Below are 25,913 nucleotides of genomic sequence, written 5' to 3'. Positions count from 1 at the left end.
AGCATGATTATCAGGTAAAGTTTTTGATTGGTCCAATCCTTTGGTCTGCAAAATTAATGACATTCCCATCAAGTGGGACCAAGTTATGGTTTTGTAAGTCTACATCTAAGTCTCAAGTCCAAAGTCAAGTCCCCAGTCCAACGCTGGATGGGCCGCTACGTTCACAAGTTTGACAGTCCCTCCTCTTCTGCTACATAGACAAGATGGCAACCGTTGAAGGTGAAAAGTGTCCAGCATTCCACGCTCAACTTTTCGGCCGTTTGGAGTTCAACATCCGGGCAGTGCACTTCGTTTTGCCGTAACTTATGCACTCAAAACAGGAAGTGTAAGTACAGAAATAGAAGAACACAAATTGAGATGCAGAATTAGTCTCGTTAAACTGTGCTCTACACTCAGTGTGCATTTGGAAAGTTTTAGAAATTTGAAGTGCTTTCAGAAAGCGAGCAGTTCCTGCTGCAGATGCCGAGCTTCTGCATTTAGAATCGGCGGCAGCAGGGCGCAATGTCCTGCCGACTTCTGACCCAACCTGCCTGTACACCACAGACTGCTGCACCTGCCGTAACCTGCACAACAAGGAGACTGCAGCCTAAAACCGCTGAAATCAACATGACACAGTTAATAAAGCAAGTTTTACTCACTAATTTTTATGCTGGAGTATTGTAGCTAGTTTGTATTTGAGTAGCGTGTTGAACATTTAATCTGATCCCTCATCACACGGATGATGACAGATGGGAAAGTTCTTGGAAAAGGAAACAAAATCTTCAGCGAGCACGAGGAGATATCAAGTGTATTTAAAGTCCTGAATTTCTCTGTAGGTTATGTATGTTTGGCTGCGACACAGATCCAAATGAATCCATCAAAATGACACGTGTGGTGGCGTTTGGAGATTCGTGCTGCTCGGTGTGTGTTACAGAGCAAGAGGTGACCCAATTCAAACACACACACACCAAACACAGCAACACGTGGCCAAAAGCTCACACACATTCAGTCTTGCACATATGCAAGACTAATAAGTTTAAGACCAAAAGTACTTAAAAGGGCCTCAGAGTCGAAGAGTGGTGACAAGAAAATCAGAGGAAGATGAATCGCGTTCTCTCAGGAAAGGCCAGTGAGATCTGAACCTGTCACTGGTTTCCTCTTCTCACGCTCAGTCCGTCTGTCCAGCTGTCTGACGCTCTCTTTTTCTATCTGTCAGCAGAGCTAAAAGCTACTCCTCAGTGAGGTCATATCCTGACCTGACGCAATATTTCTCACTTCTACTGTGACTTTGTCTCAACCAACCCTAACTAGGTTACTGTCATGCAATGGCCAGGGAAAGCTGTGGAGAAAATAAGAACACGACATCACGTCCTTTGAAAGGATTTATTGCCTCTTTCTCATGAAACTGGTCATAAATCAAAAGTGTTAGTCCAGTGATTTTACAGCCAGAGTGGAATGAGTGAGAAATGGGACAATTCTTTTTATATTTTAGCCAGCAATGTAAACACAACACACATATCAACATATCATATCAATCAGCCCTATATCTTAATGCCAGTCAAATACAGTTCATGTGATTTTATCACAGCAAACCTTAAAAATTAATGCAAACAAAAATAAATTCACAGTTGAGAAATGTTCATGACAATTCATACGTCCTGTAAACACCATCTAACTTCACAATCAGTCGAAGCCTTTTCAGCATAAAATTAACATGTCATTTGCTGCCATTAAGACATTCATCAGATGAAGTAAGACAATCATTTTATTTTCCACACCTTCAGTTCTGAGACTGGTGTGTTCACATCTCCTACAGTAATACAGTGGGTTCAGTAATAGTAATAATTTTACAGTCTGAAATAATGGCATCAGGTAGGTTCTTCCCTTTAGGTTTAAGATCATTCGGTATTAAAATAAACGAAAGCGACAGTTCGACATTTTGGGAAATATAAACCAAGAGGTGCTGTTAAGCACATTTTGTTCCCTTTGGAAAGAGCCAGGTTCACTGCCTTTATGCTAAGCTAAGCTATGCTACCGAGCTGCTGGCTCCAGTTTTGTCTTAAAAGCACAGACACAGCAGTATCGAACTTCTCATCTATCTCTCAGCAAGACAGCAAATAAGCACATTTCCCAAAAAGTCAAACTTCTCCGTTGAGCTCAAATAATTTCATCAGATTGTCTAAATCTGCTGTCAAACCTCAGTACTGTTTCAGACTGATGTCAGACAGCTTCTACATCTGGAACTATATTTACTTAAATTCCTGCTCTGTCTATCAAGCTCTATTATTTCCATAAAACATACAGTATTTACGTTTGTATCGGTGCTGTTTTTTGCAGGTAAACTGCAGCTTCCTGCACGTTTTGCCAATTAAAAAGCCTCATGGTCATTTCACGAACATGAAAAATCCAGGTCAATTGATTGCATGTGCACTTCTGTAGCAATCACACTCCTTCCACTGTGCGTGTCAATTTATGGCATCCAGTCACATGGAAACTCAAAGCTGGTCAGAAAGAGGTCTTTCTTTCCTCGGTCTATTTTCTCTTAAACATAAAAGTGGTTGTTGCAGGAGGGGAACATTTAGGAGGTGCAGGGGGTGCAGCAAGAAGACTGCTGTCTTCACGTATAGATGTAAATCTGATGGACATTAACAGTTTACTATACAGTATATTTAATGCAAAAAGTGAAGCTAAGATTAACTTGCCAAGCCTCCCAAAATTCGATCTCCTCACCGAGGAGATCAAAACTGTGCCTTAAGATGAATAAGTGGTTTTCAAGGCAAAATAGTCCCATAATCCTGTTCTGGTTTACTTCACTTAATTCAACTGGATTTTGGAAAAGAGCGAGTTAATCTGAGTGAGTTGCTGATTTCACTTTACAATTTACTGCCAGCAGACAAACACCTATCATCAAATTCAGCAAAATATGATATATTACACTTTTAGCCATTTTTAACAAAATAAACAAACAAAAGAAACACAATAAAAGTAAGTAAAATGTAAATTACTGTCAGTAATGAAAACATGTCTGGATTTGGCTGCTGATTTCAGTGATACAGCAAAATAAACCTGCTGATAAGAAGCACGCAGTAGTAAACACAAACATGATTTTACACTGTAAACATAAATTTATACATTTAATATGCCAGAAAGGAATGCTGATGCTCCTTGTATATATGTCTATGAATATATCTCAAAACATTTTACCTACAGTATCCCAGTGAGTCTATAAACACTCTAAATATTGTACAATTGATAAATCCTTATTAAATACCAGCAGATGGCATGATAAAGGCGACTTAATCTGTGTTCAGAGAAGATTTCAAATCTTTAGTTTTCATATTTAGTTTAGTTTTCATACGAACATTTTAAATCCATTTAAATTATCAATACTTTAGACCTAAAGTAGTTGTGTTAAATACAGAAATTTTGAGACATGTGGATGAGGGTGCACTACTCCACAGTTCACAGTGTGAGGGTGAGAACAAGCGACTCATTTAATCCCCTTTTCAGTCTAAAAATCCTACTTTCCTTGGTGAAAAATGCTTGCAAATGAGGTAAAATAGTGTTATGTGTCTGAAACTGTCCTTTGTTTTGGATTTCTGATACGTAAAGTTGGACAGACTGCTGCTGTAATCTGCAAATTATTCAGGAAAATGATGATTTCATTAGACATGATAAGGCTGATTAACAAAAATAGGACTTAAGTGCCAATTCTAGAACAATAAAGAAAATGTCTGAAGTTGACAGTTATTGTTTCTTTCACTTAAGGTGAGCCTTGCAGCTGTTCGCACTTTATTCACAGCAGGTTACAGAAAGCACTGGTGCCTTTTCTCGAGATGCAGCATTGTGCAGTGTCTGCAGGGGGAGCTGTTGCAGTGACACAAACATGCCAGATTAAAGATAAAGCTCTGCTCAGAGAGCCACCTACTGGGGAGGCGATGCAGACACACAAAAGAGGAACTCAGGACGTCACACATAGCCCTTAAATATTATTGGAAATGGCTCATATCATGTGATGGCTTCAACAGATTAATGCTTCGTTTCCTGCCAGGAGTATCTGAAAGAACTCTGATTCTTTCTGAGTGAAATGATGACATGAGTTTGTTTCTACAGCTCTGTGGTGTTTCTTTGCTTTGGGATCAGTGTGTGGGAGTTAATCTCAGTGTGATGATGCACAGGAAGCTACAGACACAGATGCAGGTGAGATGGAGGTCACAACCGACGTCACAGCAGCTGACGACTCAAAACTGGATCCAGTTTCCGGTGTCCTGTGGTCGTGACGGCGGTGGAACGGAGCTGAAGACACATATATTTATGTTAGTGTTTTTCTTTGTATTTTGATAAAGGACAGTTGCAGTGTTTTGTAGTGTTTTTGCTTTCTTATGACAAATAAATCTACTAAAAACAAGGAATTGTAAGAGATGAGTATCAGTGCTACTGTTCATACTGTTGTGTATTATACAATTTGCACAAAAATGTATTTTTTCTTAGAACATAGTTGCACAGTACAGTTACATTATATGGCCAGAAATATACGGACACTCTTTCTGTCATGCATTTTCCTGCTTAGAGACTATGTTTTACTATGTTTTACAGTTTTACTGCACCAGTCCAGTTTTCTAAAACCACACCGGCTTTCAACTGCAAAGCTCACTACCAGAACCTGCCTCTTACCTGCTATTATCTCCCTGTCAAATCCAAACCTGTCATTAGAAGTCCCACGACCAGACCCGTGATTATACACACATACACCGTCACTCGCTCGTGTTGTCAACTGGCGCAGCAGCTGTGCTCACTGTTACCATCTTTGGACTGTTTGAGTTCCCTTAATTATTAATGTGATCATTTTATTTTCTCTGTTGCAGACATTTCATGTTTTACCCATTTATTTTCATTTAAATTATTTAAAATTTCTTGATAGAGGACTTTGTTTGGTGTGGAGGAACTTCATTGGCCTGCAGAGTCCAAACATCAGTATTCAGCCTTACTAACGTTCTTGTGGCTGATTGGGAACAAAATCCCTGCAGCCATGTAAAGTCAAATATGGGTGTAATGTTTAGGTGTCCACATATTTTTGGTCACGTGCTTTATATTCACAGAATGAGTTTTGTACCTTGCAGGAGCAGAGAAGTCTCCCCAAAGATCTGAACTAGGGTTTGACTGAACCACTGTGTTAGAGTTACTACTGTCCAGCTCCAGCAGGCAGCCTGACAGAGACACAGAGAGAAACACAGAGCTCATTAACTGACAAACTGACACACATTTCACTTCATTTTCCGCAGCCTGAAGCTCTAATAACTAACAGCAACTAATTAACACAGTGATTAAGAAAATGGGTCAATCCTGTAGGTTAAAGCTGCACAAGATTCACACAAACAGCAGCTGTTAAGTTGCTCTATTTGCTTAAATTAAATGTACATGTTGTCTGTGATGACTGATACAAGAACTGATGGTTATGTTGAGGCACAGTCTGACTAGATTTAAAGTTTAACTGAGAGCGCCATCTACCTGTCGCTGTGCCTCCCGTCTGAGGGACTATGTTGTGATTGGATGAGCCTGACGAAGGAGGAGGGGCTATCTTGCCTCCAGGTGGCGGTGGAAGGAGTCCAAATCCACCTGAGCTTTGTGGGCGGGGTTTATCCCTCTTTTTACCTTGCTAGAGAGACAGAGAACAGAAAAATTATATCCTGTAGAAGAAAAGAAAACATCTTAGAAGTTCATGACGGATTTTAGGAATGTTTACAATTTATCTTTGTGTTTTACTCTGTTTTCTTTACATGAAATTTAGCTTAATCTCTTTTAACACATACCTAAAATCATATGTTTATTTCCTCATGTGTTTTTGTTTCACTGCTGCAAAATTGCCTTTTGGGGAAAAATGAAGCAGCTGCTTGAGTGAGAACATTTGATTTTTAACAGTTCATGATGTGGGACAAAACAGAAAAATTGGCAATTAAATGGAACTTATAACCTGATGGATTTGTGATCTACAAACACTTTAGGTCTGCAGTTACATTTGAGCAGCATAAGTTATTATTAAGCTGCTAAAAGCATGTGACACTTCTGATTTATTCTGACTACTTGCAGGCAAATTCAATTATAAAACTGCTGACAAAAACACCATTACTTTCTACACTCACCAACGGTCCTGTTTTGTTTTAAAAGTTTTAAAAATGTAGTAAAAGTTGGACTTTTTCATTTTCGACACAGGAAGGATTTCCATTTTTCCAAGAACAATAAAAATATCAACTGGGACAGAACTATACAGTGTCTGGGACAATTCTGAACGGTAAAGAAAATTACTTCTACTACCTCTAAAATTGTCAGGAGCCAATTTGTTTTTTATCTTTGTGATAGTTTTACAAAGGTGCATACAAAGGTAAGGGTGCATTCAAAGTTTAATTCTCACGTCAACAACATTATTAAAACTTCCTTTTTTAATCTTGCTAATATATTGAAATCTTGCTAAAGTTAGACCCTTTTTAACTCAGATGGATGCAGAAATTCTTACCCGCGCTTTTATTACCAACCATTTAGTTTACTGCAATTCCGTTTTTACTGGTTTACCAAAAAAGTCAGTAAGAAAACTACAGCTAGTGCAAAGTGCTGCAGCCAGAGTTTTAACCCAAAAGAGAGAAAACTGATCACATTACTGCACTGCTACACAAAAACACTACACTGGCGCCTTCGGTTGTTACGCTAACCCTTAATTCGACTTTTATTGATTTTTTGGTTGTAATTTTATTCCTGCCACTTTTTTCCATTTATTTGTATTTTTAATTATTCTTTGCATGTTTTTATTTGTTTCCTGACTGTCATTTTACTCTTAGGGCTGCATGTGTGTATTAAAAGTGCAGGAATGAAAATAAAGCTGAGTTGAGTTTATACAGATAAAAATTTTGTCCACATGTTGCATCCTTGGTTGTTAATATGCAGCTTTATTCAAGGTTGTTTTGTCATAATATCTGTGCCAGAAAAGTAGCGCGTTCTAACTGAGCTGCACCATATCGGTCACTGTCAATAGATGTGTTTTCTTACATGTCATCTAATGTGAAGTGCATGAAAGTGTCTAAATATTATTTGCACTGTTCAATTGTGAACAACTTAGTGTACTTGTCTTAATGAAAGGTTGAATGAGCAGCAATTTAAGTCAAAAGAATTTATGACAATGGTTGTCAAATTTGGGACAGTTGCAGGACACTGAGGAAAAAAGTTAATTTTAAAATCCTAGTTTGACAAACTGGTTCTTACCCCTATGTTGAGTGTGATGGTCTGCCCCTCTTTAAAGCCCAAGTCCAGTTTGGGACCTGAATCCCCGAGCTGGGCGCTTTTACTGATTTCATTCTCCTGTTTCACCCATCTGCAGGGAGGCAGGGACACACATCAGCACACATACAGAAATAAACAATGCATCTCAGCAGTCTGAAGAAAAAACTACAGTGTGCATCTTTTAGCGAGTACAGTACAGTACTGTATATCTACGAGACAGCATCCTGTTTTCAATCACTATTTTACACTTAAACCACAGAGTCGCTGCTTACTTGAAATGGTCCTGCAAAGCCACGTTGAAATCGAAAGCGTCCCCTCGGTCCCCGAAGCCAACGCCTATGAAAGCGCTGCGACCTGCGGACGAGAAATGACATTAAATTAACTGACATGAACAACAGCCAACATAAAATTCTTCAAATCCGCATTCTTAAAGGGGATCAAACAGACACGATCAATGAATTACTAAATAAAAATAACTCTTAGTATTCAGTTTCATGACATCCACATCCTTACCGTTGTCATCCTGTATCCGTAGAACAAAGTACCGGCTGGAGTCACTGACCGTTTCCACGGCAATGCCAGGATACTCCTTCACTGGAGCCTGGGCAAACAGCTCCCCTGCAGGACAAGAGGGAAAATGACAAGAGATAAGTGCAAAATTGTGAACCATCCATGCATTTATCAATCTGTTTTACGAATCCTGGTCAGAGTCCCTGGGAGCTGGAGTCAATTTGAGGTAAAACTTGGTAAGGTACCCAATATGTCACCAAGAAAACTCTGGACTTCTGAGGGTTTGTGCCGGGAAAGTCGTAGTTGGCTCATGTGAGCTGTAATGTAATTGAGTATAACGTAATAGAGTTGCACAGGACCACAGTGTAGGATTTAGTGGCATCCAGAAGTGAGGTTTCAGATTCCAACCAACTCGCCTCACCCTCCCCTTCCAAGCAAGTAGGAAACCTAAGGTGAACACAAAAAGATCCATTCTGGGCTGCTGTAAAAACATGATGGTGTAAAATGACAGACGCCATGGAAGAGGATCCACACCCACCCTCTGTAGATATAAAGGGATCATTCTAAGGTAACAAAAACACCATTATCCTTATTCTTAGGTGATTATACACTGATAAAAAATATACTTATGAATATAATATTAAATGTTTGCCACATTCTGCCAATAGAGCCCCCTGAATCTTACACACTGGCCCTTTGAAGTACAATGAATGTCATACCTGAGACCTTGTCCTCCAGTTTGATGTACGCCACTTTGCCCTTGGCTGTGATCCTCATTCGACCGGACCAGTCTGGAGTATCCAGCTTCCAGTCAGCTGCCCTGCAGACAAACAGGGTGTTTCACTTTACCAGTGTTCAATGTTAATGTTTTATTTTTTAATAGCAACAAATCATAACACAAGTTAACTCAGGACACTTTTCATATACAGCAGGCCGACAGTTCCCATCATGAGCACGCACTTAGGCAACAGTGACGAGGAAAAACCTCCTTTCAACAGGCCGAAACCTCGAGCAGATCCACACTCTCGCTGTGAATATGTTGTGATTTCAATAATCAATGTAGTCTTTAAACTGACAGTCATTTTTAAAAAGCTGATCATCCAAAACACATCACAGCGTTTTGCATAAATATTACCATAACAACAGAATGTGTGAGGTTATTGATTAGTCAAGTGACAGAACATTCAAATTAATAAAATCTGTGAAATTCTCTCTGTCAAGATATCGTGGTATGTTTAGTATCAGTGTGAACGACAGATGATAATTATTTTTTATAGATAACAACACGTTTTGTTGATTGGCAACAATATGACATAATTGTTTGTCTAGCTGGCCATAGGATTTAAGCTCCTAACAGCACATCCTTATTTTTACCTATTAAATCAGGAAAGAATTAAAAATTTGTATTTACCACCAGTCAAATTAGAAGAACTGTTTTCACACAAAAAGGGGGGCAAAGCACCCAGATGGTGTGCTTTTCATCTGTAACAATAAAATTATCACTGTCTTGCAATCAAGTGGCTCTGACACCAGAAACAAATAACTGCAACTGTGAGTTACTGAAACTAATAGGACTGCAGTTAATGATCATTTTCATTATTGATTAAACTGCAGATTACTTCCATAATTAATCCAGTAATCGTTCAGTCTGTAAATGCAGCAACATCTTCAAATTGCTTCTTTTGTCCAACCAACAGTCCAAAACCTAAACAGTCTTTATTAACTGTCATAAATGGTAAAGAAAGGCTGCAAATTTGAACCAGTAAATATTTGACATTTTTGCTTGAGAAGTGACTGAAATGATTGATTATCAACTTATTTGGTGACTGATTTCCCACTGACCGACTAATACTGAGACAAATACCACTCAATGTATTTTATGCTGTTTTTCTGTGCGCCATTACTTTATATACTAAGCTAAAAGTTTTGAAAACTTGAATAATGACGCTTCCTTTGTCTCTTTTGTCACGGGTCAAATGTGCCCCTCTGACAAAACAACTGGCCCCAGCCTGAACCCCCCCACCATAGTAACACTGGTCTACACCACCGCCACTTAATGTCAACTTGTGTGACCACATAACGCAACATGGATGTGAGTTATGAGCAACTGAAGACATATTTTTGTTTAGTTTGAAAGACTTTTAGAGACATAAAAAGTTACTTTCAGATGTAATGTTACTTCATACTGTGCAATATTTCACAGAGGTGAATTTTTATTTTTATTTTCATCCAGTGTGTAATATCTATATCTCACTCAGAATTATGATAATACACCTGATTATTGCACACTGAAATTAAAATTCACCTATAGGCAATATGAATATTTCCTCTGTGCATATTATATATATTGTTCCTATTTTTAGATTTCCTCTATTTAAACTGTTAATATTTTTAGTATTTCCTCTTAGATTTTACTTTCATATTTTTTATTGTTCCTTTTTTAATTTTTGCTATCCACTTTGCTGCTGTAATGCTGTAAATTCCCCTGTTGTGGGACTAATAAAGGAGTATCTTATCTTACAAAAGGAATACAGGCAAGAATTAGAGAAAATTTTATTGTTTTTCATCCCTCATCCTTTTAATCATCTTCAGGGCTGCAACTAACAATTATTTTCATAGTTGATTAATTTGCTGATTATTTTCTTAATTAACTGATTAATAGTTGTTTGTTTTACAAAGTTAGAAAAGGTAAAAATAAATAAATAAATAAATAAATAAATAAAAAGTCAATCAGTGTTTCCCAAAAGTTGAGATGACATCTTCAAATGTCTTGCTTTACTCACAACCCAAAAATATTCAGTTGAAACCAAAGAATATTTACATTTAAAAAGCTTAAATCAGATGAACTTGACTTATACTGTATCTCAAACGGGACAAAAAGTCTATCACATGAGGGAGCTGGTGTCCATATGGATCTAAAGGTTCTTAATGGAAATTTTTATGATTCTCAGTTATCATCTTTCCCTGCTTGACCATCCAGTCAGTGTTTCCAGGCTGGCTCAGATGCGCCTGTATGTCTAATACAGCGCAGACACAAAGTTTTAATCAGTATTGACAGCTTAAAGCACAAACTATCCGTCCCAAAAACCCTGAAAACGCTATTTTTTTCAAATTCAGTAGTTTCCCTGAGTAAAGAGGACATCCAAGCTGTCACACGAGCGAGTAGGACCGTCCTGGCAAATCGCCCGTATCGACCCGGCATGATGACAAATACCCCCGTCACATCTCTGACAGCTCTACCGCTCCGAACAACAAAGCGACACAGAAAAGCAGCCAACGAATCAAACCGTGGCGACGTTATTTTCACCCCCGGTCCTCCAAAATGTACAACGTCCAGCCAGTGTCCGTTATTCGCGGTTTACAAGCGTGTACTGACTGCGAGCGGCGAAAGTGAAATGACCACACCGGCCGTGCGACACCAAACCCCGTTAAACCATATTTAACGGCGCCGTTAACGAGCGACCGTTATTTCTTTACCTGTACGAGCGGTTTGAAGCTCGCGGCGGGATGCGATAAACGTTGACATCGGGTTTCACGCACAGGATCGACTCGTACTCGCCCTCGGCCGCCATCTTGATTCAACTGTTATTGATGTGGGAGTTGTGGTTGTGACTCATTTATTCAGTTCTTTACTGAGGGGGGCTTGTGTGTGTGTGTGTGTGTGTGTGTTAGCTAAAGCTCACTCAGCTCATTTTACTGTCACAAAACTGCTTCATAATTTTGTGTGATGGGAAGAAATGTTTCCGGTCATTTATTTTTCAGTTTCAGAATAAAATACAAAGAAATGTATGGAGTCATATGAGTACCATAAAAAAGAAATATAAAGAGGAATAAATTAAACTAAATTAATAAGTAAGTTAAAATAAATTATAAATAAAAAAGAATTTTTGAAAACAAAATGAAAATGAGTAAGAATTTTCACTTATTTCCACATTTATTGGTTAATTTATGTATGTGTATTTAAATTATTTTTGAATTTAATTTTTAATGCCATTTATTTGTCTTTTATATATATATGTGTGTGTGTATACATATATATATATATATATATATATATATATATATTTTTTTTTTTTTTTTTTTTTTTTTTTTTTTTTTTTCCTTATTCTCTCCCTACAAATTTTTGCTTTTCCGTTTTGCTTTTGCTCATTGAAGGGTCAAGTTGTCAATCAACTAGCTTTGGGTGGGACTTCCTGCTCAGGCTGAGTAATCCAGGCAGAATTTGTGTCTTTATTCGAGCAAAAGCAATAGGAAAAAATAAGAAAAAAATAAACAGATAAATATAAATTAATGACATGTGAAAATAATTAATTAAAAATATTAAATATACAGAAAAATCAAGTAACATATGAAAAATAAACCTTTTGTAGGTTTTTAATGTATAAATACATTTAAATGAACAATCAGTGAGAGAATTAATGAAAATGCCTACAATTATTCTTTTGCATTTTGTTGTTTGTCTTTATATTTTTCTTATTCTTTTTATTTTTCATGGTACCCTTATGACTCCTTATAACTGGCTTGTTATCAATGTTTAACTGTTAAAAAAAGAGGGGGCGTGGCCTGGCAGGTGCTGAAAACTGCGGAAGCGGAAACGGCCGTGTCGTGTCGTCTCCTCCTCGAAGATTCCTGAAGATCTGTCAGGGTTAGTGCTTTATTTCTGTTGCAAATGCATATATTTAACACACAATATAACGCATGACGAGTTGGTGTCGTTTTGAACAAAAAAAGCAGCGTCTGTTTCTGTAGCACAATCCTTCCTGTGATCGCTAAAGTCTGGTATTTAAACTGGTTGTTGCTGGCTTAACAACATCGCTTGACCGTTAGCCATATTGACGGCTGCTGGTCGTCTTCAGTCGCTCTCCGAGGTGCTGAATACACGATGTGTGGCTCCTGACAGACACGTTACATGCAAGCACGTCGACTTGCAGTTGAGATGTCTCAGACTTAACATCCAGGTGCACTATAGAAGAGGTTTTAGCTCATATTTTCTCATTGCAGCCTCAGGAGGCTGGGAGCTAACTAGCTTGTAGCTTAGCTTGATGGCTGTCCTAACGCTATGTGAGGATCTGTGTTTTGTCGCAGTGGTTATGACAAACTGACAGGAGCTGTCGCACACAGCAGGTGTGGGCACACCTCTAGTCTAGATGTGTAATCATACGTTCATAATTGTCTGCTTTCCATTGTTAGTGCCATACATGCAATATTGAGACCTTAACATTAAGTCAGATTTGAGGGGGGTCCTAGACTTTGTTTCCTGGTTACCGGTGCTTTCCAAAGAATGCAGATAAGAAAACAATAAGTGCACATTTTATTTTTCAAACAGATGTCTGCTGATGACCTATAGCTGACTCTAAACAGCTGTAAAACACAATGGGACAACAGCATGTAGCCTTACTTAGCTTATTTCAAATTTGATTATAATAACAGATAATTATTTTTTTACAAATGTGTTTCTGAAGGTATGTTAGTTAGGTCAGGGGTTTCCAAACTTTTTAGTGTCAAGGACCCCCACAATAGCTGCATTTCAGACCACAGGCCTCCAATGAGAGGATTTTGCCATAAGGAATTCCCACTGAGTATTTTTTTTTTAAGTTTGAACATAATGAAGTCTTCAGAGTCAAAATGTACTCAATGTAGGATCCCTATCATTTACAATCAACCAGAACAGCCAACCCTGTTTCTTTCCTTGTCATTACAGCTTCCAAAAATGTGATAAAAATTAAAATATTCTTTTCCCTTTTGCTGGGGACCCCTTACAACCCACGCAAGGGCCCGTGTTGGTCCCCAGACCCTAGTTAAGCCACTTTTAGGAAAAATGTGCCCCCTTCTTTTAAAGCTAGAGGCAGATCAGTACTGGATATTCGGGGGCGATATCAGGGAGTAAACAAATTGACATATTGTTGTATTGACTGATATTCTTTATTTATATAAAATCCAAAATAACATCAGGACACTGAAGCAGTGTTATTTTTACTTTTAATCATTCTAAATAACGATAAATACACACATAGACCAACTTGAAATAAGGAAGAATAAAATATGCATAAAATGCTGCCTATAAAACTAAAAAAAGGGAAAATTCAAACTACCCGTGTTATGTTTTGTAAAAAATCTTAGACAACTTATACATAAAACCGATATAGACAGAGCTTTAGCTGTGCTAGGTCAATACTGTGCTGATAATATTAGCCAACCAGTATATCTGTCTGGCTGTTTTTTAAAACTTTCCAGAGGAAGAGAGTTTTTTTTTCTTTCCAGGATGTCTACAATTTGATTTCATATTTCTTTCTCTTAGTACTCTCCATGTCTCTCTTTGCCTCTCACTCACGGAGGAGGATGAGGCATGAGCATGGATGTGTTAAGGAGAACTGGATTCATCTGGTAGAAGCAGCTCTTTTATGCATCACCTGTGCGCCAGGAAACAACATTTGGTGTAGTTATATTGTCATCCAGGTGTAAACAGTAGACTTTAAGAGTTATAGGGCTTATACACAGGGTACAGTGCCAAAAGCAGGTTGTGAGAATGAAAAGGATAAAAAAAACGTGTGAAAGTTCGTCATCTGTAGGGAGGATTCGGGAGAGGCTGATTAAAAAAAACAGGAGTCTCCTGGGAAATTTGGATTGGAAAGTCTGCTCAGTGCCAACCCGTGCCTCAGCTCCTTTTATTGTTGACTGGTTTCTCCCTGCAGCTGTGGGATCTGGTTTCTGACATCCTGAGACAAGCCAATGCAGTCAGGGGGAAGAGAGACCAGCAGGATGTACGCTCACTGAGCCAGCAGCTGCACCCCATCGACATTAGAATAAGTGTATAAGACAGCACAGCCAGACTTTACAAAAGGTATGAGGGTTTGCATGTGGTTTTTGTGAAGTTTGATTATGTGTAAGCATTTATAAATTTTTGTATCCTTTACCAGTTCTCTGTAAGCGTTCATCATTGGTCACAAGTTTTCTCTGAATCAGATCGTGGTGGTTTGATTCCCCACCTCCCCCCAAGACACCATGACGTCTTCTATGCTCCGCCGGCAGCTGAAGAACCTGGTCCAGAACTACTCTGAGGCTGAGGTCAAGGTAAGAGACACTGAGATCAAGGGGTGTAGAAGTATGTGAACCCCAATATTCCCTTCGGTTCACCTAAATTTTAACTAAATATTGGATGTATTGTGCTTATTTTTAGATACATTCTCTCTGAACATCATATATTTAGCATTTTACAGTTCTATGGTTTTGGAATAATTGTTGTCTGAATCATTTATTTAAAGTTTCTGCATCAGTTGACACATGCAGTTCTCTTAATTCATAGTTGGCCCTTCTCTTAAATCCTGACCTTCAGGTTTTTAGAGTTAGGGAAATATGGGGAGATGTTTCTTGCTAAAATGCTGATCTGATGAAACATATCCATAATAACTTGGCCAAACAGATTACTTACCATTTTTGCTAACATGATGAAATGGGATGACGGCGAGGAGGACTTGCCACACTCTAACCGCTGCCACAATTTCTAACTGTGCATGTTTTTGTCACAAGCTGGCATCTCTCACCTTTGGGCCACTGCAACCTTACATTTCTTACACACTGACCTTTCTTGCTTTGTTTGTATATTTGTTTATTTGAAGTATTTCCTTTCACTGATGCCATGGCGATCAGTTTATCTCCCTAGGGTCCGTACCTAACATACAGTACATACATAAAATAACATCAGTATATATTAATACATTAAAACCAGCCCTCACTGTAACTACATTTAGGTAGAAAACTAATTAAAACTACAGTTATACTGCTGTCTGCCATCTGCATACCAATAAATTCCTCTGTATATTTATTTAAAGGATGATTATTTTTTATTAGGCAGATATTAAGTTGTAATTTATTCCAATTTGTTATGGCTCCCAGTTAGTCCTTGGGCTGAGCGCTGCAATATATCCTTTAGCAGCAAATCTGGTATTGCAGTTATGTCTTTTGTTGCAGTAAACTGTTTGGTCAAATATATATGTTGACATCTTTATGATATGAGTGCAACTTTTCAGTACTTGTTCTAATAGAGCAGCTCAGAACAAGTCTAGCAGGATTGTTTTGTGCAACTTGTAATTTTCTTCTTTTGCAGGTGAGAGAGGCGACGTCTAATGACCCATGGGGCCCGTCCAGCTCTCAGATGGCCGACATCTCCGATCTGACCTACAATGTGGTGGCCTGCAACGAGATCATGACGATGCTCTGGAAACGCCTGAAAGACGACAAGAACTGGAGACACATCCACAAGGTAACAGTCCCTTACCTTATGTTCAGACTGTGGTTTAAATGCCATTCATTGTCATTTTTGTAGCTGTTGTGTCAAACTTACCATTTCAGTATATTTATAGACACAGGACATTATCAAATACATCCATCATCTACTGGGGCTGATGGGTACCTGTACTAGCAGACCCTCTGTGGTGTTTGGTGATGGATAGGATATTATTTAATTATAGCCTAATAAGGTCACAAAAATATTTACTTGTTGCTTTCTTTTTGAAACAAGGTGATGATCAACATTCCTCTGGTGTCAGACAATAAATATATAGTGCCTCTGTTTTTTTAATTACAGCATTTCATACATTGACTAAATGATACAGGCTTTTGAAAGCCAACTGAAGTACTTTTGTACTGAGCCAGTCCACAGACATAATTTTTATGTCGATGTTCAGTATCCTGTAATATAATCATCTTGAACAAACATGTTCAATTATGTTTATACAGTGTTTTTAGTGCATACATCATGAGACACAAAAACTTGGTTCTCAATCTCAATTTATTAGTAGCTATATGATAACCTAAACCATGTAGGATGGATGCCAGAATAAACTTATAAAAGAAGCATTAATTCAATAGACAGAAGAGTAACATGAGCACAAACAGCATAGAAATAAAAAATTCATTGAAGGTTTGCTCAGCTGTGTAAGTAATAAGAGCCCAGTATCATCCTGCTGTGTCCCTGCAGACATCTTTAAATTCTTTTGATTTAGAAAAGTCACAATATGCGATCAAAACCAGAATATTCTGCATTATGTTGACTACATATGTACAGGGATACCCAAAGTTTCAAAGTTTGCCTGTGCAGCAGTTTCTTTAACGGTTAAAGCTCAACAAAAGCACTTTCTGTCCATCACATGATATGATTTATTTATCTGTCTTTAGTAAAGACCACTGCCCGGCTCCATAACACCACTTAGGCTAAGGTTGCACTTAAATTTTCATCTAGATGCCTTAGAAGAAAATGAGTTGCAGGAGTCGTTTGCCCTTAGTTATTTAAATAACCCTTTATGCATTTCTATTTCTATTTGACTATTTTCCTTAGAAAATGTACAGGTACATATGCCTCTCTTCAAAGTTACATAGTTTGTGGAATATTATACAACTGGTGACTATATGGTGATTGAAGAGGACTTGGAGATACCAAGACAGTTTGTCCTTTTCAGGACAGGGAAAACACAGGTCACCATGAGTGATGTGCATCTTGTTAGAATGTATAGATTTGACCCTCAGTCCATCTTCAAAATGCCAACAATGGATGGCGAATCCTTCCCCAAAATGTCTGAACCAATGTGGAGTTTTCAAACTGGTCTTTCAGTTGTGGCCCTCCTCCTGAAAAGTCAACATTAGTAGCTGTTTTAATTATTATCATCATTATAACATTAATGCTTGTTGTAGCAACTTTGTAGCTCGCTAAACAAATGTTAAGAGAAGGGAGAAGCTATAGCCAACACCGACAATAATGCTGTCAACCAACGTTAAAGGATGATGATGTGACTGAAGCATAACAATAGTAACTGAGACAGTAGTGTCCTCTACAGCAAAGCATTGCTTGTGTTGAAGCTTTTGCATTGTTTGTCTGTTCCTATTGAATCTGTGACTTCACACAGATTTAGTTTTTCATTGTTGTTGTCACATGAATTCCACAATAATATAGCAAACAAAAAACTATTGATTGACAGTTTATTTTTGTTTCACCAGTATACATTTCACAGTTTTACTCATTGTCATGCTTTTTTCATCCCAGTCCCTGACACTGCTGGAGTACCTGTTAAAGACCGGTGATGATCGTGTGCTTCTGAAAATGAAGGACAACATCTACATCGTCAAAGCCCTCACAGAGTATCGCTTTGTAGAAAAGGATGGCAAAGATCAGGTGATACATGTTTCCTGATTATGTCCAAAGCACGCAGCCCTTAAGTATCCATTAAAAGGTTGCATGCTGTGCGTCAAGGTTATCCATTACTGGTACTATACTATCCATATCATCACACTCCTTTTAACTTCGAGGCCAGGTTCACAATCAAGGGTTGAAAATAGATTCAATCAGACAAATGTAAGAACCCTTTGATTCAAAAGCTAACAGAGTAGACTAGACTATATCCAAAGGGCTCTAGTTAGAGTTTATTGGTTTATTTATTGGTCAAATTTTGTCTTGTTTTCCAAGAGCTATACCATTTGGGGTTTGTTAAGGTGTTTCTGTCTTTCAGCTTAAATGCTTCAATGATCCAAGCCAAATCAAAGTCTAATGTAAGCACATCTCTCCCAGGGGGCAAATGTGAGAGAAAAAGCGAAGGTTGTCCTTGTTCTTATGGAGGATGATGACAAACTAAAGGAGGAGAGAGACTTTGCCTTCAAGACCAGAGAGAAGACGTCAAAAAGTTCTGCTGGTGAGCGGCTCTGTCCTAAAGTATCACTGCTAAATACTCAGCGTCGCAACTGTTTTTAGTGTAATTCTCTTTGACTGCATCTCTCACACAAATCTGATGCAATCTTTTTTCTTTTCCATCTAACCAGCCTCATCCACGGACACCGTTAAGGATCCCAACTACAAGCCATGCTACGTCCCGGGCGCCACAGGGCTTCCCTCCTTAGACAACATACCCTCAGTGGCTGACTTGACTGCTTCTTTCGCTGCCCGCAAAGAGGAGCGTCTCAAACAGGAAGCTGAGAAGAAAGAAACAGAAAGGAGGGTAAGCAAATAACAAGTACAACACTCAGCTATAGCAAGTAGACACAATAGCATCAACACTACACCAGTACAGTGTAATGATGTGGAGTACAACAACGCTACAAACCATAGCCTCAAAAATAGTTACATCAACATCAAGACGTCAACACAGTCAACAAAACTGGACATCCCAGAACAGTTTTTCAAGGGCTATTTATTTAACTGTACTGTATCATGTGGGGTAGGGGGAAAATAGATTCTTAATCGCGATTTTCTCTTGGAAGATTAAGAGTCGATGCAGAAAAGTCAATAATCAGACTTTCAAACACCCAATTCTCCACATTATGACTGCTTATATCAATTATGTAACACCAGGCAGTATGTTCCTTTTGGCTGAACCAATTTTATGGTGAAATGTAATGGTTGTTTACATTCTAAACTAGGCTGTTTCATGAGTTTAAGCTGATGATTTTACCCTGGAGAGCTGCGTGAAAGCAAGGAGTGATCAAACTACAGCTACCTCTGGGCATGGAACTGTCAGTGCACGCTGACAAAAAAAAAACTGCCTGACTTGAAGAATGTCTGTCAACTGAGGGGTCGCCAACTCTTGATTTGAATCTTCTATTTTCAGGAGGCAGACCTATATATCACCTAGTACATACAATAAATCATAAAGTGATCAAGTAAAAACGTATGCACTGATACCAATAGCAATTGCTTATTCAACTTATGGATCTTGTGTTAACAGGATCCATATGTTAGTAAGTGTTTGTGTGTACTTTTCTGATTGTGCATTTGTAATATTGTAGGCCAAGTTGAGTGAAGATGAACTGAAATGGGAGGATGCTGGCAAAGGTGCTGATGTTAAAGGTGCTTGGGGAGAAGCGAAGGAAGAGGAGGAGAAAACAGATGCATGGGGAGCCCCGAAAGAGCCAAAAGAGGCCGCCGGTCCATGGGGCACACCCGAACAACCTGAAACAACTGACACAGCACCCAGCAGTGATCCCTGGGGGGCTCCAAGTAAAACTGAAGATCCATTTGCAGCACCAAAAACTGACAAAGATCCATTTGCTGCGCCAAAGAATGGAGAAGATCATTTTGCAGCACCAAAAAGTGAACCTGATCCATTTAGTGCATCAAAAGATGACCCTTTCAGTGCACCCAAAGACAAGGAAGATCCATTTGCTGCTCCAAAAGATAAACCAGATCCCTTCAGTTCATCTAACAATGATCCATTCAATGCACCTAAAGATGATCCTTTTAATGCTCCCAAAGATGATCCATTTAATGCTCCAAAGGATGATCCTTTCAACACCCCAAAGGATGACCCTTTCAACACCCCAAAAGATGACCCTTTCAAAACCCCTAAAGATGATCCTTTTAATACCCCAAAAGACGATCCCTTTAATGCTCCAAAAGATGACCCATTCAACACTCCAAAAGATGATCCTTTCAATGCTCCGAAAGATGACCCATTCAGTACCCAAAAAGATGATCCCTTCACTGCATCAGCATCAACACCCCCTAAAGAAGACCCATTTGCAGCACCAACATCATCTAAAGACGACCCCTTCACTGCTTCCACACCTAATGAAGATCCTTTCTCTGCACCGACTAAACCTACCCAAGATGACCCTTTTGCAGCACCAACAACACCACCCAAAGAGGATCCTTTCTCTGCATCATCCAAACCTACAAAAGATGATCCTTTTGCAGCACCAACAACACCACCCAAAGAGGATCCTTTCACTGCATCATCCAAACCTACAAAAGACGACCCCTTCGCTGCACCAACAACACCCCCTAAAGAGGACCCATTCACAGTGCCGTCCAGCCCACCAAAAGATGATGCCTCGGATCCCTTCAATGCCCCTCCCGTGAGCTCAACCCAAGGCAGTGCAGATGCATGGGGAGCCCCTGCTAGCTCTCCACCCGCCACCAGTTCAGATCCCTGGGGGGATGGGACAAGTGCCACCTCACCCGTTGACACTTCAGATGGTTTTGGGGATGCATCCAAGCCAGACAATGACCCATGGGGAGCCCCAGGTAAAGAACAAATATAAGCTTGAGCATGAAGTTAAGACTTGGAACTTGGGAACACAGTTATCTCAATAAATATTCTCAAGGTTTACTTTGTTTTTTTTCCAGAGCTTGCCTCTGGTTACTATGACTATCTTTAGTAAATGGTACTTCCTCAGGTGTCATCAGAACTTAAATCACGTGATAAAAGTAGGGTTGTGCAAAAAAAGAAGCTTAGATTCAAGATTCTCTCTGGAAAGATAACGTTTCAATGCAGAAAAGTCACTAATCGGAAATTAATTACTCAAGTCTTGATATGATCAACTGAATACATTTTTTCCTGTTTTACTTTCCCTCCCTCACTTGTGTATTTTGTCTAGTGTCTTTACCTCCCTTATTTGTGTATTTAGTCTTATATTTAGTCTTATGTCTTTCCCTCCCTCACTTTGGTATTTAGTCTTCAACCAAGAGTCAGTGGACAGCTGGAGAAAGATCAAGGAGGCTATTTATATCAGAGACCATCTTTTAACAGAGTTAGGGGTTACAGTCTACCCACATACAAGCAATTGTTACATGACCAGAGTTCCTACTTAGGTCACATGATGATTCTTGGATTAGAGTTGCTGAAGATGTGTAATATGGTTGACAGCTTTGAAAAAAGACAATAAGTGAACCTCATGTTGAGAGTATTTTATCACAGAAATAACAAACCCATCAGACTGAAATACTGGACGCATTTGTGTTTTGTCCTAATTGAGCCTGCCTGCTCTATTTCCCTGTTTAGCTGCTGCTCCAGTTAACGCAGATGATGCATGGGGGTCACCTGCCCCGCCATCAGACTTCTCCCCATCTAGTGACCCCTTTGGAGATGGAGCATCTAAAAAAGGTGATCCTTGGGGTGCACCGAGCAATGCGCCTAGCAACGGGACAGGTAAATTGCACATTACACTCTGTCTGAATGCCTAATTCTGCGATCCATCCATTATTTATGAGAGTAAAACCTCTTGTACACAGCAATGAAATGCTTCGCTCTAATTAAATCAACTAAACCTGTCTTCTGAGTCGTCTGCTAAAATTTGTGCTTGTGTGTAATCAATAGAAGTCTTTGCCAGCTGGCTCAGTGCTTGGCTGAAAATGGTGACTCTAAAAACTTAACTGTTTGTGTGCCTGCATCTATGTTTTTCTGCATTTATGTATAGGCTGGCCTTTTCTTGTCTGCATTTAAAGAGGATCTATTATGCTTTTCTTTATTTTTGGTCATATATATGAGGTTACAGTGTTCATATTAAATGTGGCCAAAGTGCCAAATAATGAGTGAAACGTATGTCAAAGTATCCCTGCGAGCAAAACAGATGACAGGCTGATGTGGATTCATCGTGGGTCTCTTATATGGTCATGTGCCCCAGGCACAGCACAGCTTTGACAAGTTCAGGCAGAGCAACCAGAGGACATCTTAGGGAAAACTAGAAAATATTTTCTCCAAAAAATATGATGCAGTTTCACTAAAATTAGTGAATAAAGTTATGAAGTTGTGTGCTTGTATACAGTAATCAAACCTTGGAAACCAACCAACCAAATTTTGCAGCCCCTCGACAGGCTTCCAGGAATCTGGCCAGTCAGAAAAAGTTTGCTTTTAAGGAGGGGGAACTTAAACACAGAGGGTGAATAGAGGGGCTGAAATAAGAAATAATTGTGTTTTTGAACTGTGAATCATGCAAAGCTGCTATAGTGCTATAGCAGAATCACAGAATGAAATATAGTCCTGTAAATTAGCTTAATAGGTCCTCTTTAATGGTAATTTCCATCTTCTTCCATTTTCTCCATTTTACCTCCATCTTCCCATCAGTCAGCAGCTGGCTAACTATCATAACTAATTAACTTCTCTTCCGCTTTGCTCTCTCTTCTTCCCTGACCTGTCCCCCCAAAGAAAACACCTTTTAGAGTAGAATTGGACCTTTATTTTATTGCAGGAAAGCAAACGGTGCAAGAAAAGGAGACGTATAAAAAGACTGCTTTGTTTCTGGGCTCTGCGGGGGCGTCGCTCGTTGACTTGGACGATCTATTTTCTTCTAACCCCAAACCCAAACAGCGCCCCCTCGTCAACACACTCGCCGCCCACACACAAGCCATCGGTAAGGACAGAAACAACACTTCACTCTGGGTGAAAAATGCCATTTGTGACAACGGCTTCTTGTGGAATTATTTGTGGTGCGCTTGATTCAATGGATGCATGATCAACCTCAAAGACTGGAAAATCACTGAGATACTAAAAATCAGTAATTCCAAATGCATTCCGCTATTGTTCAGCTGAAGTCTTCAGTCTAAAGAGAAAGACAGAGAGAGGGGTGGGGACAGTATGACAGTATTTATGAACAGGTTTGTATGGACAAGCTTACTGTGATCATGTGTTTTACCCCTCCCCTGTGGTCTCGCTGTAGTGTATAGATGTTGTTGTGTATGTGTGTGTGTGTGTGTGTGAAGTTCAGTATAGAGACTAGTGTATATTAACCAGCATATATTTAACTTGTCTCATCCCTCTCTCTGCTTTGGTGCATTTTCTCTTTGCTGGAATACTTCAAACTGTATATCCCTCCCTCCCTCCTTCCCCTCAACCCTCCATCCTCCTATTACTCCTCCTCATTTCCCAGGCGCATTCAAAGCCAGGGGCATGACATCTGGCCCTGCGGTCAGATCAGGGGCTGTTGAGACATCAGCCCCATACTGCAGTCCTTTTGGTTCCACCCTTGCTCCCTCCTTTGGTGCTCCTTCACCCACTTTTGGAGTTACTAATCCGTCCGGTGAAACTCCCCCTTATCAGCTACCGTCCCATACCGTGGGAGCGTCTCCTTCTGGTTTTAATATGCTTCAGGCAGCTCAGGTGGCTCCTCCGAGTTCAGGGACTGGAATGGAACAATCTATTTTTGTGGGAGTGGGATTTAACATGAACCCCCTCTATGGAGGAGTTGGAATGGCGCAGCCTGGATCTCTGGTGGGGAAACCTTTGGTAGACCCCATCTTAATGGGAACAGGAATGGGTCCATCCAGTTTCTATGGAGGGAATCTCCAAGCAGGAGTGGATCAGTTAGGAGGTTCTACTCTACAAGCTGGGGGTGGAGTCCCCCTGCAGCCACAGTTGCTCTCAGGCAGCGGTTTGGGTGAGGCGGTGAACGAAAACAACAACCCATTCCTGTTCTGACACCTTGACATGTAATCTGTCCTATCAGATACATGAATCTTGTTAAATGACCACACTGGGTGGTTTTATATGTTTTAGCCTTCTAAATGCATCCTTGTGCTCCTGAAAAAAGCCATAGGACTTTTAGATTGTTTTCCTTTATACCTTCCAGACACCCTTGGTTTCAGTCAACCTCACAACACCATCAAATGATATCTCTTTTTGTAGGCAGGGACTGTTCAGGAAACTCATATTTGAAGACAAAGATTAAGCAAACATTGATATCACGAAAATGTTTGCAGTTAAAGGTTGCTTTTCAGCAGCTGAGTCTGAGTGCTCAGATTACAGAGTATCCTTGAATGCACCAAAAAAGAAAAAGGTCTCCAAAACTCTCTAAAAAGAGTATATTCAGGCCTTGACAAGACGTGAGAGCTGTCCAACAGCCGGTGGTCAGAGCTAACTTGTTTGCTAGCTTTTCTGCCCTGCTAGCTTGACTTCTAGCTCATCCTCAATTTTTTTTTTTTGTTGTTTTTTTAGTGCGTTTAGTCACAGTAGCTTTCGATGCCAAACTAACATTACCTCTTTGAATCTGTCAGCCTCTGACCACATATCACACTTTCTCCTCTTGGCTTGCAGCAATGTGATCTTTGGCTGTGAGCCATCCTCAGACATTGCAGCCGGGTGCTCGTTCTTAATGTGGTACAGCAGAGTGCAGTACTACTAGATTCAAGACTCAAGAGATTTATCACCATTTGCCAAGTTCCACAACAGTACAGGTACACTGGAATTTTTTTTGCGTGCATGTATCTCAGAGTCAGTTTTGTAAAAGAGAAAAGGCAGAGAAAACAATTTAAAGAGCAGAATAAAGGGAAAATAATAAAATACACCAACATATGCAAAAAGTAGACAACAACAACAAAGTCCTGATATATATTTAAAGTCAATTTATGTTTGATTTTGTTGCCTTTCTGGAGGAGATGTTTCCACACCAAGCTTATTTTTTTTATCACCTTAGACAGAGTGTGTGTGTGTGTGTGTATGCGTGCAAATTAATCCATAGACCAACATGCATAACCAATCAGAACTGTTCTCTGTGGTTAATTGTTGGCATTCCTGCTCTTTTTGAGACTAATTCAGTCATGAGTCCCTGCTCATAATCAAATGAGCTTGTAATAATAGCATTACTTTGACTTTGGACTGAAATCACTACCAGTCTGGAAGGTAAAAAACTGTATAAACCTTTAAACTTTACAGTTTAATTTTGGAAAATGGGCAGAAGTTGCATGTAAGTAACATGTCAGGCTAAAACATTTAAAAACACTTGTATGATCCTTTAATTAAAGCCATCAGCTCCTCAGCTGACACTCGCCTCTCCTTGAGATCAACACATGTCCAGTTAATCTAATAGCCATGGATTCAATGTATGCAGCATAATATATTAACAGAAATACACACAAATATGTATGAAACCGTGGATTTAATTCAAATCTGTTGACTCAGTCGGTCCGACTCTTCTTCGTGCACAAGCCTGAGAATCAGAGAGCACCTGTGTGTGAGAGCACCTGTGTGTGAGTGTCTCTGTGGAAACACTGAAGAATTACTGTGTATTTGAGTGTTGTGTGACTCTGTGACCGGACCTGTAAAACATTAACAGACCTGATCTGAGAAAGACGTCACTGTAGGTTTTCATTCAGTGTGCGTGTGTTTGTATAAGAAAGAATGTATGAGCGTGTGTGTGTGTGTGACCCGTATGCACGCAGTGTGTGTGCAGTATATATTGTGCTGATGTAAATAGTGGAAGTAATCACAGATAAACCTTGAAGATATACTGTATATTAGAGTGTTACAATCATGAGTAACTATTTATTGATCTATTTATTGATTGATTTATTGCTTGATTATTTATTGATGCAAGAATGCAGCAAAGGCCTCCAACAAAGACAAGTTCAGGTTAGTGTGATCATTAGCAGACAGGCTCACCTGATGGTAATGATCACCTGT

At 39.4% G+C, this 25,913-nt stretch overlaps 2 protein-coding genes across 2 annotated transcripts; one reads left to right on the top strand and one right to left on the bottom strand.

Annotated features, from left to right (window-relative positions):
* Positions 1–1,348: 1,348 nt before the first annotated feature.
* On the bottom strand, positions 1,349–11,390 carry necap1 (NECAP endocytosis associated 1). The gene is made up of 8 exons (XM_084739435.1): positions 11,236–11,390; positions 8,478–8,578; positions 7,762–7,866; positions 7,521–7,602; positions 7,231–7,339; positions 5,488–5,635; positions 5,093–5,186; positions 1,349–4,275 (listed from the first exon to the last, which is right to left on the bottom strand). Exons 1-8 carry the CDS (start codon positions 11,328–11,330, stop codon positions 4,221–4,223), a joined length of 789 nt encoding a protein of 262 aa, XP_084595561.1. The 5' UTR covers positions 11,331–11,390; the 3' UTR covers positions 1,349–4,220.
* Positions 11,391–12,305: 915 nt separating this feature from the next.
* epn1b (epsin 1b) lies at positions 12,306–25,265 on the top strand. The gene is made up of 11 exons (XM_084739284.1): positions 12,306–12,403; positions 14,451–14,599; positions 14,722–14,829; positions 15,863–16,018; positions 17,795–17,923; positions 18,317–18,437; positions 18,565–18,740; positions 19,528–20,764; positions 21,522–21,668; positions 22,708–22,869; positions 23,386–25,265. The coding sequence occupies exons 3-11, from the start codon at positions 14,761–14,763 to the stop codon at positions 23,931–23,933; spliced, it is 2,745 nt and encodes a 914-aa protein (XP_084595410.1). The 5' UTR covers positions 12,306–12,403; positions 14,451–14,599; positions 14,722–14,760; the 3' UTR covers positions 23,934–25,265.
* Positions 25,266–25,913: the final 648 nt, after the last annotated feature.

This window comes from Lutjanus erythropterus, chromosome 16 (assembly GCF_056507025.1).
Source record: "Lutjanus erythropterus isolate fLutEry1 chromosome 16, fLutEry1.hap2, whole genome shotgun sequence".
Classification (NCBI taxonomy): Eukaryota; Metazoa; Chordata; class Actinopteri; order Lutjaniformes; family Lutjanidae; genus Lutjanus; species Lutjanus erythropterus.
Note: the sequence above shows the minus strand (reverse complement) of the source record. Positions and strands in the feature narration are given on the sequence as shown.